The sequence below is a fragment of the Bufo gargarizans genome, chromosome 6 (genome assembly GCF_014858855.1).
Source record: "Bufo gargarizans isolate SCDJY-AF-19 chromosome 6, ASM1485885v1, whole genome shotgun sequence".
Taxonomy (NCBI): Eukaryota; Metazoa; Chordata; class Amphibia; order Anura; family Bufonidae; genus Bufo; species Bufo gargarizans.
The window spans coordinates 379,236,474-379,253,127 of record NC_058085.1 but is presented as its reverse complement, the minus strand read 5'-3'; the positions used below and the strand labels follow the sequence as shown (position 1 = coordinate 379,253,127).

Here is a 16,654-nt window from a genome sequence, read left to right as displayed (position 1 = left end):
ATTTGGAGCCCTGCATTAGAAAAAACATTCCAGAAAACCCAACTGAAATTTTCTTTTTTTGAAATTTTCTTTCTTCATGTTAGTTATATGTTTTAAAAATTAGATTATTTCTTTCAGGCAGTATGCTTTTCTTGATTTGGCCACCATGTGACAGGATGACAGGTAACTGATGTATAATCTGTACCTACTATGACCTCAGCCTTATATTGGTCATTTCCATTAATTAGCAGCTGGTCAGATCACTGTGACGTCTCCAAAATGATGAGCAAACCTGTAATTATCCTTCCTGTAATAATCAGCAACAAATATTCTGCAGATAAAAAGGGTAAATACCTTAGAACACACACCCAAGTCTCTTAAAAGACCCAACTAATTATAAAAACAAATGTCCAGCAAAGCCTGTATTATACTCCAGAGCTGCATTCACTATTCTGCTGGTGCAGTCACTGTGTACATACATTACTTATCCTGTACTGATCCTGAGTTACATCCTGTATTATACTCCAGAGCTGCACTCACTATTCTGCTGGTGCAGTCACTGTAGAAGGACAAGCCTGCAGACAGCGGCTGCACAGGATGACGACACTGCGCACAGCGGCTGCATACGTTACATTTATTACAGTAAGATACCTTTTCCAGAACAACTCGTTATAATGGAGACATCCGGTTCTCTGTACAATTTATTTAAAATTACAAGATATACAGAATCTAGAGTCATCCAGGAATAATTTATACATTATATTTACAAATCAAGATACATTATATATTATAATCATGTACATTGTAACAAGATACATTTATATCATATACATTATATTCATGTAGATCACTGGAGTGTTACGTACATACAGAAGCAGGGAGTGAAGAAGTCCAATCAAGTGACAGAGCAGCAAATATCTCATCATGGGGGGAGTGTAATCTGTGCTGCACCAGGCAGAAGTAAACGATCAGCTCTCCCTGAAATACGCGCTGTACAGGATGGGGGGCCCAATCCCTTATGTAGGTTCCTGCATCTGATCATTTACGACCACGTGCAGCACTAGTGCAGAGGTCGCCCACCGGACATGCCCGACTCAAAGGAGTTCACCTAAGACGTGCATGCGGTCAATTTTAAATCAATCCAATCTGATTGCTCTGATATCGGTCAGATATTTGTCTCAGGGAACACAACGGTCAATGGTCAGGGCAGAAGTTAATGGAATGGCTGCCTACAAGGAAACTGGGATGATGTCTCATTTATGGAGCTCCCCTTTAAATAAAGCAGAACCAGCACAGTCCGGTTGTTTCTCATCGGTGGCCCTGGATACATTAAAAGCAAATTCTTCATAAAACAAATACAAAGTTACATTCATTAAGATATTCAAGGTCACATGCTCATCAAATCTAATAGGATCAAATCAGCACCTGAACAATAGCACTGATGACCCCCGGAGAGCGACTGCGGCGGAACAAACGCAACAAGAGGGCGGATCCCGAGTCTGAAGGGATCATTTCTTAAAGGGGGTTGTACAGAATTCGAAACACACGACTGCTTACTTCCAAAAACAGCACCACACCTGTCTACAGGTCATGTGTGGTACTGCAACTCAGCAATATTCACAGCTGTAATACCAGACACAACCTGTGGACACGAGCGGCGCTGTTTCTTGGACAATAATAGGAGATGCCCATTGGACACGCCCATGGCGCCATACCTGCACAGGACAAACAATATATACAAAGAACACGCAGCGTTCTGGAAAAATACAGATTTAATTTACAGTTTTTTACATCATTATGATAAAAGATACAAAAAAGGAAAAAAAAAAAAAAAAAAAAAAAAAACACCCTCCATAAGAATTTGATTTCAGAAAATAAAAAAACGACAATAAATCTGGGGGAATCTCGCCTGCGCATATTTTCTGTGTGCTGCGCTGATTTATGGGAGACTGCAGGAGACGTCTGGCATTGAGCGCTCGGATTTGTCAGGGAGGAGGGGAGCAGCGTGTGGAATACATTTTAGATCGCGCGATTTTATCTCCGCACATCCAAACTCTACAACTGTTGGGAAACTACTACTCCCAGCTGGCAGGGCATGTTGGGAGTTGACATTTTACAATAGCTGGATGGGTGCAGAAACCCAGGTTAAAAGATTCAAATTCTTAGTCTTATCAGTCTCTGGGAAAGCTGGGTGACAGTCAATATGGCCGCACTTACGTCTCTGCAGGAGAGGTCACCCAGCTTTCCCAGAGTCCTGACCTAACCTGGCTGAGGACACGGGGGTCTGGGAAAGCACAGACGGGGCCGTCGCCATCGCTGCTCCCACAAGGCTCAGCTTTCTTACAGCCCTGAGTGGTAAATCTCCCGAGCTGTGCAGCCGGAGGTGTTCTGGATGCTGGGAAAGCTGGGTGACAACCCATGAGCAGCTGTAATAGCAGCCATATTGGTGGATTCTGACAGGTCGGGGCCACAACCTTGTCTACGGGGGACATCAGAACATTTTTCTGGCCTCCATTACTAAGGTTTCCCCTGATAACGGGGGTGCGGCGGTCTGGCTGCCATTCTCCTCCTGACACCTGCCCTCCTGGGCAATCTTTCATCACTCTTAGAGGCAAGTGACTGCTCTATGCTCACACTCTTATCCATGGCTAGATCTCTGCTTGCTTTAGCACTATAGAACCCTGTGTACGCAGCGTATACAGATCAGTCCTGGTCATGCGATGGACACACAGCTTACATGACTATGACGCCTGGACAGGAGAGTTTTGTGCACTTGTGCATCCATCACACGACAGGAAGCAGAGATCTTGAAAACCGTAAGCTATTAATACAGACTGTATACTACACCTTCTCATGGCACAGTGAGTAATGTTCATTTCCTTTAATGTCCTGTGGATGGAAACGCGTCAGCGGCCACAGACCGCACGATGCTCTGGAGGCATCTTCGCACCGCCTGATTTTCTATGGATAGGGATGGTAAGAAATCGCTCAGATTATCCAGAGCCGTTTAGAGCCGGCGAATAGTACCTCGTCTTAAAGTACTGAAAATGCCAATGATCTCAACAAAAAAAAAAGAAATGGCGGCTGGCGAGATAACAATAACCGGTCGCCTGCTGCAGTCTGCGCCATGACCGCTACCGATGTGAAGGGGCCGTGGCGGCTCTCGCGTGGTGCTCACCCAGCTTTCTGCAGACCCTGCACGGCGCATACAGCATAACGTTATTCAGGGCCTGTGAAAAGCAGGGTGAGCTCCGCAGTCCACGGGCAGATCAGGGACATGTTTGAGGCATTTGTCACCTCGTGCACTCATTGCTCCCACAGATAACGGCACATGATGCAGCATAAACGCCGAGCCGGCGATGGCCGCCACGTCACACGATCACCCAGTCAGTCATTCATAAACCGCCAGGGGTTCACAGCCGGAAATGCTGGGAGTTGTAGTAATACACCTCCACGTGCTCCTTTGCACACACGTCCATGGCCGTGGCGGTAACACACAGCAGACTAGTGCGATAAGACGGTAAAATTAGGCGGGGGAGGGGATTAAACGAGATGATGGACGGCGCAGAATAATAATTAAATCTTCACAGAAAGTGTTAAATCTTCCTGAATGGACGGCGGGGACTGCGCAGCCAGACGGTAATGTGGTTACAGAGCGCGCTGCAGGCCGCCCATCATGTAGCACCGCACGTCTGTCCCATCAATTACACCGCAGCCAAACACCAACTCATTACGGCTTCACCACAACTACATCAATTATAGAGACCTGCTGTCTGGAGGGATCCGACAGTGGGTGACGTCAGAGACACACAGACCTCCAGTCCAGACGTCACCCACAGACTATACAGATGTAGCAGAGCTCATAGGGAGATCGGGATGATTTCCTCTGGTTTTACATAGGACTGCAGGTGACTACTACATTATCTGTACTCAGAGTTCTCACTGTGTTATCTGTGGTGTTACATAGGACTGCAAGTGACATCTACTACATTATCTGTACTAAGAGAGTTATCACTGTTATCTGTGGTGTTACATAGGACTGCAGGTGACTACTACATTACCTGCACTCAGAGAGCTATCACTGTTATCTGTGGCGTTACATAGGACTGCAGTTGACATCTACTACATAGGTGAAGTTGTCAGCAGACGTCACCCTCTTTGGCGCGCTGCGCTCCTGTCACCCGTCAGCAGGCTGCGCAGTACTCAGTAGAAGTATAAATTATTTTTAAAGTTGTGACTTTTAAGGAAATCTTCACCTAAACGTACATTTCTTCTCCTTCCCTCCTGCCGATCCCTAGACTACGACGTGTTCTGCTCCAGTTAGGTCTAAAGCTAAACATAGAATTCTGAGGAACCGCAGTCCTCTTACTGCAGTGCATTGTGGGAGTTCATAGGCACGTCTGATCGAAGGGCGGGGCTAAACTACTGTTACGCTGCAGCTTTGGATGTGAGTGGAGACAAGGAAATGTAAATTGAAGAAGTCAGGGGTACCAGCCCCGGAGGTCGCGGTAATGGCAGCCAATTAGTCACCCAGCTTTTCCAGACTCCTGCAGGGCAGACTGCCTTGTGATGCTTACACACTCCCCCTGCCCAGTGTCATTTATCTAGGCAGACCTGGGAATTGCAGAAAGCTGGGTGACACGCCCGTGGACTCTGCATTGGTGGCCGTATGGCTCGTCACCCAGCTTTCCCAGAGACAAACAGATAAAATGGCTTCTATTTACCGATCAGGAGTTTGGCATTTGACGTCCAGATGGAGTGATCTGATGGAAGAACCTGGAGCACAGAATATGTGACTGCCCAGGGCTTTCTGGCAGCTGTAGTTCTATAAGATCAGGTAAGTGGCCAGGGAATAAGTAAGAAAACTGTTTGCTTAACCTGAATGGAAGCGCTGTTGAGGGTGGAGTCACAGGAGTGTTCATCTCATTATTCCCCCTCGTAATTAGTGCAAAAGCTTCTTCCAATAACATAAGGTTTCCGGGATTTCTGACATCTCTGTGCCCCCAGGAGAGCCATGAGCCGCGGTCACATCCTGCGCTCACCGCCACTCTGCTGCTTAATCAGACGCTCGATCTCCATCCCCAGAGTCTGGAGGTTCTCCTGGGGAGCAAAGACAGAAAGGTCACAAAAGAGACAGGGGGAAAAACAGAAAGGGGGAGAGAGAGAGGGAGAGAGCGTGTGATGTCTGTATGTAGTGAGCTCCCCCTAGTGGTGGCTGTATAATCTGTATGTGGTGAGCTCCCTCTAGTGGTGGCTGAATGATCTGTATGCAGTGAGCTCCCTCTAGTGGTGGCTGAATAATCTGTATGTGGTGAGCTCCCTCTAGTGGTGGCTGTATAATCTGTATGTGGTGAGCTCCCTCTAGTGGTGGCTGTATAATCTGTATGTGGTGAGCTCCCTCTAGTGGTGGCTGTATAATCTGTATGTAGTGAGCTCCCTCTAGTGGTGGCTGTATAATCTGTATGTAGTGAGCTCCCTCTAGTGGTGGCTGTATAATCTGTATGTAGTGAGCTCCCCCTAGTGGTGGCTGTATAATCTGTATGTGGTGAGCTCCCTCTAGTGGTGGCTGTATAATCTGTATGTGGTGAGCTCCCTCTAGTGGTGGCTGTATAATCTGTATGTGGTGATCTCCCTCTAGTGGTGGCTGTATAATCTGTATGTGGTGAGCTCCCTCTAGTGGTGGCTGTATAATCTCTATGTAGTGAGCTCCCTCTAGTGGTGGCTGTATAATCTGTATTTAGTGAGCTCCCTCTAGTGGTGGCTGTATAATCTGTATGTAGTGAGCTCCCTCTAGTGGTGGCTGTATAATCTGTATGTAGTGAGCTCCCTCTAGTGGTGGCTGTATAATCTGTATGTAGTGAGCTCCCTCTAGTGGTGGCTGTATAATCTGCATGTAGTGAGCTCCTTCTAGTGGTGACTGTATAATCTGTATGTAGTGAGCTCCCTCTAGTGGTGGCTCTATAATCTGTATGTAGTGAGCTCCCCCTAGTGGTGGCTCTATAATCTGTATGTAGTGAGCTCCTTTTAGTGGTGGCTGTATAATCTGTATGTAGTGAGCTCCCTCTAGTGGTGGCTGTATAATCTGTATATAATGAGCTCCCCCTAGTGGTGGCTGTATAATCTGTATGTAGTGAGCTCCCTCTAGTGGTGACTGTATAATCTGTATGTAGTGAGCTCCCCCTAGTGGTGGCTGTATAATCTGTATGTAGTGAGCTCCCTCTAGTGGTGACTGTGGGGAAGAAAAAAAGCTACAGCACTGTTTTCGTCCGTCCTACGGACTTTGCTTTGGGCTTCAGCTGCTAGTGAGGCTGTGGAGGTGGGGACCCTGTTCTAGCAACCATAGATGTTTAAGGCTGCAGTACCTCTTTAATGAGGTCACTTTTTACCAACACAGGAAATGCCTCTATTACCTTGATATCATGTAAAAGGGGTGCAATACGCCAACAGGTGTGACCATGTGGGGTGGGGGTCAGGGGGTGGCTCACCTTCAGGGTGATGTTCTTCAGTAAGGTGTCTTCCAGCACAGCCTGCAGCTTCTTGTTAATCTCCAGGGACAGTTCCAGGGTGAGGCCGCTGTCCGCCTGGTGGGAGGTGTACAGGGAAGCCATGATGCCCCCTCGCCGGCTCAGATGAGCCTTGTTGAAGTCTGATGCCTCAGATGACAGAGTCCCGGACTCCTCCCGTAACACGTAGCTCTGGATAATTCTGCAAAAACAATCGGCAGGTATAAGAGGCAACCCAAAAACCAGAGGAACAAAGCCTCTCCGCAAAACCTACAGGCCATTAAATTCTGCAGTCACATCCTGCCTGTTGAGATGTCTGATCAACATCTGTGATCCCGGGAAAGCTGGATGACAACCAATATTACCACCATTACCGCTCCATTATGGAGGTCACCCAGATTTTCAGGACACGCATGACATAGGATATATCCAGCACCCCTCTTCCTGGCACCCAGCTTTCCCAGGTAACAATATGACAGCTAATCAAATCCATATAATTATCCAACATTACCAGTGACGTCACCCAGCTTTCCCACACTCCTAACCTTCTAGTTATAGAGCCGCTCTTCATGTACAGAGCTAAAGTATGTGCCGCTCAGGGCTGCTGGAAAGCTGGACAACAATGGCAGTTAGGGCCGTAATGGATGTAGTATTAGGGGTCACCCAGCTTTCCCAGGAACAGAGGATACTGTATCCCTGCAGGACGTACATTACTGTCAGCATGGCGCTGGGAATTATGCAGACCCCACGACTATGGTGATGGATATGAATCCTCTGCCATGAGGGGCCGTGATAATAGCCTTCACCAGAGCATGGGTGCTGAGTCTCTGCAGCGAGGCACAGGGAACCCCCTACCTCCCACCAGTCATGTATATGGCGCTCTGGGGGGCGGACAGCTGCACCTCACTGACCTGCGCCCACTCTGTCTTCTGATACGACTCCGTAGTTTATTTTATTTTTACATTTTTCTACTTCTGTAGGAAACTAGGTCTCCAGGGGAAAAGACCGTCAGACTCCTCCGACCCCTGCGGGACCCCTCTGTCCCCCTCCAGACCCCTCTGTCCCTCTCCAGACCACTGTGATCTCCTCCTCCAGACCCCTCTGTCCCCCTCCAGACCACTGTGATCTCCTCCTATAGACCCCTCTGTCCCCCTCCAGACAGTGGCGTATCTATCACAAGGCAAACAAGGCATTTGCCCACTGTCCCATCCGTCTTATATGTCGGTATACTCAGAAGATCCGATGGACTGGTATATTCTAACCCCCAGGCGTTCCCATGGTGACGAGGACGCTTGCCTGGGCGTTAGAATATACCATCGGATCTGAGTTTTCACTATCTCAGTGGGGGTTAAAATATACAGGGCCACGCCGCTCACAGGAGAACATTTATAAACTAATCAGTAACTTTAACCTTAATCATTGCTGATCTCTTTGCTGGATACCTTACTCTGTCTTAGCTCCGGTAACAGCAGGCAGTGCGAGAGGCGCTCACTCACTGATGTCCCGCGCCTGCTCCTCCCACTAGGTGGCGCAGGCGCGTGACGTCAGTGAGTGAGCGCCGCCCGCCCGCACTGCCTGCTGTTACCGGAGGAATCCAGTAAAAAGATCAGCAATGATTAAAGTTAAAGTTACTGATTAGATTATAAATGTACTCCTGTGAGCGTCGGGGAAGGGGATCTGTGGATGGCCCCGTTTAGGGGAGGGGGATCTGTGGATGGCCCCGTTTAGGGGAGGGGGATCTGTGGATGGCCCCGTTTAGGGGAGGGGGATCTGTGGATGGCCCCGTTTAGGGGAGGGGGATCTGTGGATGGCCCCGTTTAGGGGAGGGGGATCTGTGGATGGCCCCGTTTAGGGGAGGGGGATCTGTGGATGGCCCCGTTTAGGGGAGGGGGATCTGTGGATGGCCCCGTTTAGGGGAGGGGGATCTGTGGATGGCCCCGTTTAGGGGAGGGGGATCTGTGGATGGCCCCGTTTAGGGGAGGGGGATCTGTGGATGGCCCCGTTTAGGGGAGGGGGATCTGTGGATGGCCCCGTTTAGGGGAGGGGGATCTGTGGATGGCCCCGTTTAGGGGAGGGGGATCGGTGGATGGCCCCGTTTAGGGGAGGGGGATCTGTGGATGGCCCCGTTTAGGGGAGGGGGGATCTGTGGATGGCCCCGTTTAGGGGAGGGGGATCTGTGGATGGCCCCGTGTAGGGGAGGGGGATCTGTGGATGGCACATAGGAAGGGGTGGGGTTTAGAGAGAAAGGGGTTTGGCCTTGACAGGAAGGGGTGGGTCAAATTTATATTAGGGGGGTGCCCTAGTTTAGTCTCGCCTAGGGCAGCACAAAACCAAGATACACCACTGCATCCAGACTACTATGATCTCCTCCTATAGACCCCTCTGTTCCCCTCCAGACCACTGTGATCTCCTCCTATAGACCCCTCTGTTCCCCTCCAGACCACTGTGATCTCCTCCTATAGACCCCTCTGTTCCCCTCCAGACCATTGTGATCTCCTCCTATAGACCCCTCTGTCCCCCTCCAGACCACTGATCTCCTCCTATAGACCCCTCTGTTCCCCTCCAGACATTGTGATCTCCTTCTATAGACCCCTCTGTCCCCCTCCAGACCACTGTGATCTCCTCCTATAGACCCCTCTGTCCCCCTCCAGTCATTGTGATCTCCTCCTATAGACCCCTCTGTCCCCCTCCAGACCACTGTGATCTCCTCCTATAGACCCCTCTGTCCCCCTCCAGACCACTGTGATCTCCTCCTATAGACCCCTCTGTCCCCCTCCAGACCACTGTGATCTCCTCCTATAGACCCCTATATCCCCCTCCAGACCACTGTGATCTCCTCCTATATCCCCCTCCAGACCACTGTGATCTCCTCCTATAGACCCCTATATCCCCCTCCAGACCACTGTGATCTCCTCCTATAGACCCCTATATCCCCCTCCAGACCACTGATCTCCTCCTCCAGACCCCTCTGTCCCCCTCCAGACCACTGTAATCTCCTCCTATAGACCCCTCTGTTCCCCTCCAGACCACTGATCTCCTCCTATAGACCCCTCTGTCCCCCTCCAGACCAGTGATCTCCTCCTAGACCCCTCTGTCCCCCTCCAGACCACTGTGATCTCCTCCTATAGACCCCTCTGTCCCCCTCCAGACCACTGTGATCTCCTCCTATAGACCCCTCTGTCCCCCTCCAGACCACTGTGATCTCCTCCTATAGACCCCTCTGTCCCCCTCCAGACCACTGTGATCTCCTCCGCCAGACCCCTCTGTCCCCCTCCAGACCACTGTGATCTCCTCCTATAGACCCCTCTGTCCCCCTCCAGACCACTGTGATCTCCTCCGCCAGACCCCTCTGTCCCCCTCCAGACCACTGTGATCTCCTCCTATAGACCCCTCTGTTCCCCTCCAGACCACTGATCTCCTCCTATAGACCCCTCTGTTCCCCTCCAGACATTGTGATCTCCTCCTATAGACCCCTCTGTCCCCCTCCAGACCACTGTGATCTCCTCCTATAGACCCCTCTGTCCCCCTCCAGACCACTGTGATCTCCTCCTATAGACCCCTCTGTTCCCCTCCAGACCACTGTGATCTCCTCCTATAGACCCCTCTGTCCCCCTCCAGACCACTGATCTCCTCCTATAGACCCCTCTGTTCCCCTCCAGACATTGTGATCTCCTCCTATAGACCCCTCTGTCCCCCTCCAGACCACTGTGATCTCCTCCTATAGACCCCTCTGTCCCCCTCCAGACCACTGTGATCTCCTCCTATAGACCCCTCTGTCCCCCTCCAGACCACTGTGATCTCCTCCTATAGACCCCTCTGTTCCCCTCCAGACCACTGATCTCCTCCTATAGACCCCTCTGTTCCCCTCCAGACCACTGTGATCTACTCCTATAGACCCCTCTGTCCCCCTCCAGACCACTGTGATCTCCTCCTATAGACCCCTATATCCCCCTCCAGACCACTGTAATCTCCTCCTATAGACCCCTCTGTCCCCCTCCAGACCATTGTGATCTCCTCCTATAGACCCCTCTGTCCCCCTCCAGACCACTGTAATCTCCTCCTATAGACCCCTCTGTTCCCCTCCAGACATTGTGATCTCCTCCTATAGACCCCTCTGTCCCCCTCCAGACCACTGTGATCTCCTCCTATAGACCCCTCTGTCCCCCTCCAGACCACTGTGATCTCCTCCTATAGACCCCTCTGTTCCCCTCCAGACCACTGTGATCTCCTCCTATAGACCCCTCTGTCCCCCTCCAGACCACTGATCTCCTCCTATAGACCCCTCTGTCCCCCTCCAGACCACTGTGATCTCCTCCTCCAGACCCCTCTGCCCTCCCTCCAGACCACTGTGATCTCCTCCTATAGACCCCTCTGTCCCCCTCCAGACCACTGTGATCTCCTCCTATAGACCCCTCTGTCCCCCTCCAGACCACTGTGATCTACTCCTATAGACCCCTCTGTTCCCCTCCAGACCACTGTGATCTCCTCCTATAGACCCCTCTGTCCCCCTCCAGACATTGTGATCTCCTCCTATAGACCCCTCTGTCCCCCTCCAGACCATTGTGATCTCCCCCTATAGACCCCTCTGTCCCCCTCCAGACCATTGTGATCTCCCCCTATAGACCCCTCTGTCCCCCTTCAGACCCCTCTGCCCCCCCTCCAGCACGTGACCTCTTCTTTGAGATCCCTGTGCCCTCCCTCCCCAGATTCCTCAGACCCCTCCAGTGGTAACTCCGCTCCAGAAGAGCAAAATGCCTGATCCTCATCTCTTGACATGCGCAGTTAGGGGGGGACTGGGGAGACCCTCACACAGTAGTTGGTCAGTTGGTGCTCCTGACATTGAACGGTAATCACCCAGCTTTCCAGGCTCTTGGAATCTGCTCATCCTCCTCACACTGTGTGACTGGTCACCCAGGAACCTGGGAAAGCTGGGTGCCTCAGTTATACCTGCCCTGCGGCCTTGTCTTGACTGGGGTGAATGTCTATAAAAAACAAAATTAGTCACCCAGCTTTCCCAGATGCCCGAATGGTAAATGCAGTGATTAGTGGGCACTGATGCAGGAGAGGATTACCATGAGGTAAGACAAATCCCTGGAGAAGCAGCAACGGCGGCTGAACAGGACAGAAGACGCGAGCGCAGAATCCGGCACAGTGAACGCCCACCATTACAGAAGGAAGTGAAGAGGTTGTTGTGTCCCCACAGACTTCTATGGAGGGTGCCCCCAACCTTCCCCGGGGTAGCCCAGTTTTTGTGAGGAGCAGGTCACCAGCAGCCGTGACTCCAGTGGGCACAGATCTTCACTGTGGACGACCCCTTTAAGAGCTCGCTGTGTTGACCACCTCCGAGGAGTCACACGTGGCAGCCGCCGACACCTAAAACCGCGCTGACATGATTTCACTACCAACCGGTTTCCAAACCGATTGTGGAGAACCCCACGATTCTGCAGCTCCGCCTGTAGACTGCACGGACGAGAACATTTGGAAAAAAAAATCACCAATTTGTGGTTAAACTGGGTCAGTTTTTTGGAAAACAAACGGATGCCTCAGACTGATGTCCTACACTGGCATCCTATCACCATGAAGTTCCATTGTAAAAAACAACCCAAAAAAAGTATACTTTTTTATTTACCAGACAGGACACAAGAACGTGGTGTGCGGTGTTTTTGTATCCTTTTTACTAACGTATATGCCAAACGGAGGCATAAAACCGGATGTGAACCCGCTGTAAGACAAAGGGGCTGCAGCTGTGTGAGCAGGAGTAAGGCCTCGTTCACACTTCAGCGTATCACAGACGCCCGTATCCACGGGACAGGCACCATTTTGCTCCGTGATGCAGACCACACACACTCACTGAAGTCTATGGGTCCATGAAAAACCATCCATGTTGTCAGTGGTCTTCACAGTTCATCAGTAGGAGAAGCTCTGGAAATTAATTTTCAGCCGAGCGGTATCCGTGGAATATGGGCGACAAACGGAGGGCAAAAAACGGACACATGGACCAAACATGGATTGTTTACGGGTGAACAGACCACTTGTCATAGAAGTCATCACAGACACTGATGTGTGAAAAAGGCCTAAGCCAGGAAATTTAAGCGTGAAAAATGGCTGCTCCATTCACTGACTACAAGCAGAGATCTTGAAACCATGAAGAACAATGAAGCCACAGAGAACAGGCTTTCCCTTTAATGCTGCAAAACTGAAATACAATAAGATTGCAGGAAGGTGCAGGGGGCAAGTGTGAGGTTCCCTGAGATGGAAGCAAGAGAGACGAGCGAGGTGGTCCTCCAGCAGCCCCCCATAATCCAGAGCGGCCTAAGCCCCTCCACGTGTACAACACAAGTTACAGATTTATCGGTTCTGTGCTCAGAGTGGAAGACTCACAGGAAACCGAACATAAACCTCAACCGCACAATACTGGTGAGAGTACACAGCAGCACAGAGGATTTCAGGAGAGGAGTGCGCCGATCTTGTGGAGGTCAAAGACTAATTGTTACATAGTGGAAGGAGCAGAGTCCTCTCAGAAGCACAGAGGATTTCAGGAGAGGAGTGTGCTGATCTTGTGGAAGTCACTGGATGAGCGTTATATAGAGGAAGGAGCAGGGTCACAGCAGCACAGATGATTTCAGCAGAGGAGTGCACTGATCTTGTGGAGGTCACAGACTGAATGTTACATAGTGGAAGGAGCAGAGTCCTCTCAGAAGCACAGAGGATTTCAGGAGAGGAGTGTCCTGATCTTGTGGAAGTCACTGGATGAGGGTTATATAGAGGAAGGAGCAGGGTCACAGCAGCACAGAGGATTTCAGCAGATGAGTGTGCTGATCTTGTGGAGGTCACAGACTGAATGTTACATAGTGGAAGGAGCAGGATTCTCACAGCATTACAGAGGATTTAAGGAGAGGAGTGTGCTGATCTTGTGGAAGTCACAGGATGAGAGTTACATAGTGGAAGGAGCAGGGTCTTCCCAGCAGTACAGAGGATTTCAGGAGTAAACCTATTAGTCTTGTGAGAATTACATACTTCAGACAGGAGGAAGCACTCAGCAGCACAGAGTACTTCAGCACAATGATTCCCATTTTCTGTTATGGCCGGGTGACCCCAGGTGTCTACAGGGTCACAGGGTGAGGGGTACACATACTTATTTGTGTCACCAGATGACAACAAGCACAGACAAAACCCTGGTCCAGAAACAGAGCGGCAGAATCCACAAGTCCAAACGTGGCCGATTGTGAAGACAATGAGATGAGCAGAAAACGGGCGGATCAGACGCACAGGCAACTGGTGGAGGCGGCAGCGCGACCCCGCGGAGGTGACACCATCACTACGGCCTCATGTGAACAAAGCTCCAGGCTGCCCACGTGCTCTGACACTTTCTAATACACTTTGTGTTTCACAATCTCTGCTTGCTGTCCATGAATCTAACACACCGTTTACCCACAGGATGAACACCTGTCCTAACCTAGTGCTACAGACATCTGAGGATTTGTTACAATTGTATCCAGTCTAGACAAACACATCAGCACACGGTATCAGCCTGGAGTCCTGGAAGTATTTACCAGAGGACTGGCTACACTGGGCACAACTGTTACAAACCCTCTGTTGTGAGAAGTGTCGATTCTGGACAGAAACACAAACTATATGAGAAGGTTGCAGAACTTGTTATAACAAGGGTTGGAGGGCACGCCCAATTTTGCAGTTACTGCTCCAATGCATCTGAGAGAAGATGGTCCTAAGGAACAATATCCTTGTTTTATGTACACAGCTCCTATACAGCAAAAAGCAGGGGAGACTGGGACAGACTGATCTTGCATACAGAGGATGCACTCCATCATGTAGGATGATGATGGGACATATCGGGGCAATCCCTGTGATTCATCCACTAAGGCTGGGGCCACAGACATCAGTTGCGCTCGGCCAGTTGTTTTATGCCTGAGCCGGACAATGATAACACATCTGTGCACATTTCTGGCAAACTGCATTTTACTCTCAGGCAGGGGGCGACACCAGACGCCTATAGAAAACAGTGGAATCAGTCCCTGTCTCACGCCGGAGGGACACTATGACTAAGGGAACCCGGGGGCGTTGCTGCTGTGCTGTTGTCATCCATATGTATTGTCGGTGTATTGACAATCATATCGGGCAGACCACAATCTGCAGCGGACGCCCCCGCAGTGAGCACCAGCCAGCATTCTTTATTGTAGCATCACTTGCTCGGGAAATGGGACCAGCACAATAATGGGGCCGCCATCTTGACTGGCCACATTCTAAAAATCCCAAGCAACCGGCGCTCTGAGGAGTGAGAGGGTCCGATGTCCTTCACTCTCCGATTGCTGGAGGGCGGCGCTTTCCCCTTCTCTCGACCCAAAGGTTCCTGCACAATATGGATCACATGCGTTGTTTTCCACAGTGTAATACAGTACCAGAAAAGAGATCGGAAAAATCTCATGAACACTTAGATTTTTTTCCTTAGGTGCGGAAATTGACCTGCTGTGCGGATTTTAAAATCTGCAGCATGCCAATTGTTTATCTTGTGCAGATGTCCCCTTTTTTTAATGGAAGGGCGACATCTGAGGAAAATCAGCATCAAATCTGCACCAAAACCTGCATTAAAAAAACCACACCAAAAACGTGATCAATGTGATTTTTTTGGGGTGCAGATTACATGCCGATTTTCTGCAAATAAATGTGCACCGTGTGCAGCCACCCTAAGAGGAGCTTGCTGAATGTTAAAGCTTCACTATGTGTCTCCATGGTAACAGACTACACACAAACCCTATGCAGTCTGATGCTGCAGTCCTGTGTTACTGCCCCGAAGGTTAGGAAATGAGTAAGGCTACTTTCACATCTGCGTTTTTGGGATCAGGGGATCAGCAAAAATGGATCCGGTATATAATACAACCGTCTGCATACGTTCAGAACGGATCCAGTTGTATTATCTCCCAAATGAACAAGCCGGCACTAAATCCATTGTAAGTCAATGGGCATCAGATCCGGGGTTTTTCGTGTCAGATTCGGCAGCATTGACTGACATTGTGTTTCATGCCGGAACCGTCTTGATCAGTATCCCATGATGCACACAAACGCTGCTTGCAGCACTTGTGTCTGCATCACGGGAACGCAATGGAACGGAATGCATTCTGTTCTGTTCCGTTTTTTCCCCATTGACAATGAATGGGGACCAAACGGAAGAGTTCTCAATACGGATCTCAATGCTGGAAAGGAAAACACAGACGTGAAATCAGCCCAACACAAGACTGGAGGATGAGACTACACAGGGTGCGCTTGTAATTATAGAGACACATAGATCTGCCTGGAGCTGAGCACACAAATGGGAAGGTTTATATATATATATATATTTTTTTTTAAATAAAAGACTATTTGCCCTAATTTTTAGTAGTAGATGCATTGGAGCAAGCAAAATTGTTGCAGAAGTGGACAAATCCGTTAAGCTTTATTAACATAAAACTGGAGCCCCCGATAAATATTGCGCACAGGACGTGAGGTTAGTAACAGAAGGATGTGTTTAGCGGTGACACACAGACAGACATCTGCCGCGGTGACTGCAGGAAGCGTCATACATACTTTGTCTTTTTTCTAATTTCCTCCACCAGTTGCTTTATGTGGTCCTCCATGAACTCTATTTTCTCATTTTTCCGGGCGTGCGCCTTCTGGAGACGGATTATTCTCTCGATCAGGACAGCTTTGTCCACTTCTGGGAAGCTATCCACGGCCGTCGTGGTTCCCATGTTTTCTGGCGATCGGTCCTCGTTGTTTCGAGTGTTGAGAGAACCTGCGGGGACAACACATGAGAAAAGATAAACAGCGCCTGAAACCGTTTTATTTTCGTTCTTTTGTACAGATATATTCCCATGCGGGAAAGAACTCGGACAACCACAGTGTGACAAAAAAACTGGCGGTTCTTACCGGAAGAACTGGAGCGGCTGCCCATGCTGCTGACATCTTTCTCATAGTTGCCGTTCTCCATCTGCTCCATCTTCTTTCGTGCTGCAAATGCAAAAATGCAAGAAAATAAACATTCAGTTCTTCAGCGCAGCAACGCTCCCAAAAGGTCTATGCACCACTGGGTGTTGTACAGCAAGTACCGCCATTAGTACTGCTGCCCATAGAAGACTACAGACTTACCCCATCATACATAGTATAGTGGCGCTACTGAG

General features: G+C 49.8%; 1 protein-coding gene across 4 annotated transcripts in view; it reads right to left on the bottom strand.

The window, feature by feature from the left end:
* Nucleotides 1–667: 667 nt before the first annotated feature.
* CCDC186 (coiled-coil domain containing 186) overlaps nucleotides 668–16,654 on the bottom strand; it is a 53,093-nt gene continuing 37,106 nt past the window's right edge. For 3 of the 4 annotated variants that reach the window (XM_044296323.1, XM_044296321.1, XM_044296322.1), the window contains exons 13-16: nucleotides 16,404–16,484; nucleotides 16,062–16,269; nucleotides 6,465–6,684; nucleotides 668–5,079 (exon numbers count right to left, since the gene is read on the bottom strand). In XM_044296323.1, coding sequence (XP_044152258.1) covers nucleotides 5,005–5,079; nucleotides 6,465–6,684; nucleotides 16,062–16,269; nucleotides 16,404–16,484 — 584 coding nt within the window. In that variant the 3' untranslated portion in view covers nucleotides 668–5,004. Of the gene's footprint in view, nucleotides 5,080–6,464; nucleotides 6,685–12,632; nucleotides 14,851–16,061; nucleotides 16,270–16,403; nucleotides 16,485–16,654 lie in introns of those variants that run through there. The other variant, XM_044296325.1, reaches the window with a different exon arrangement.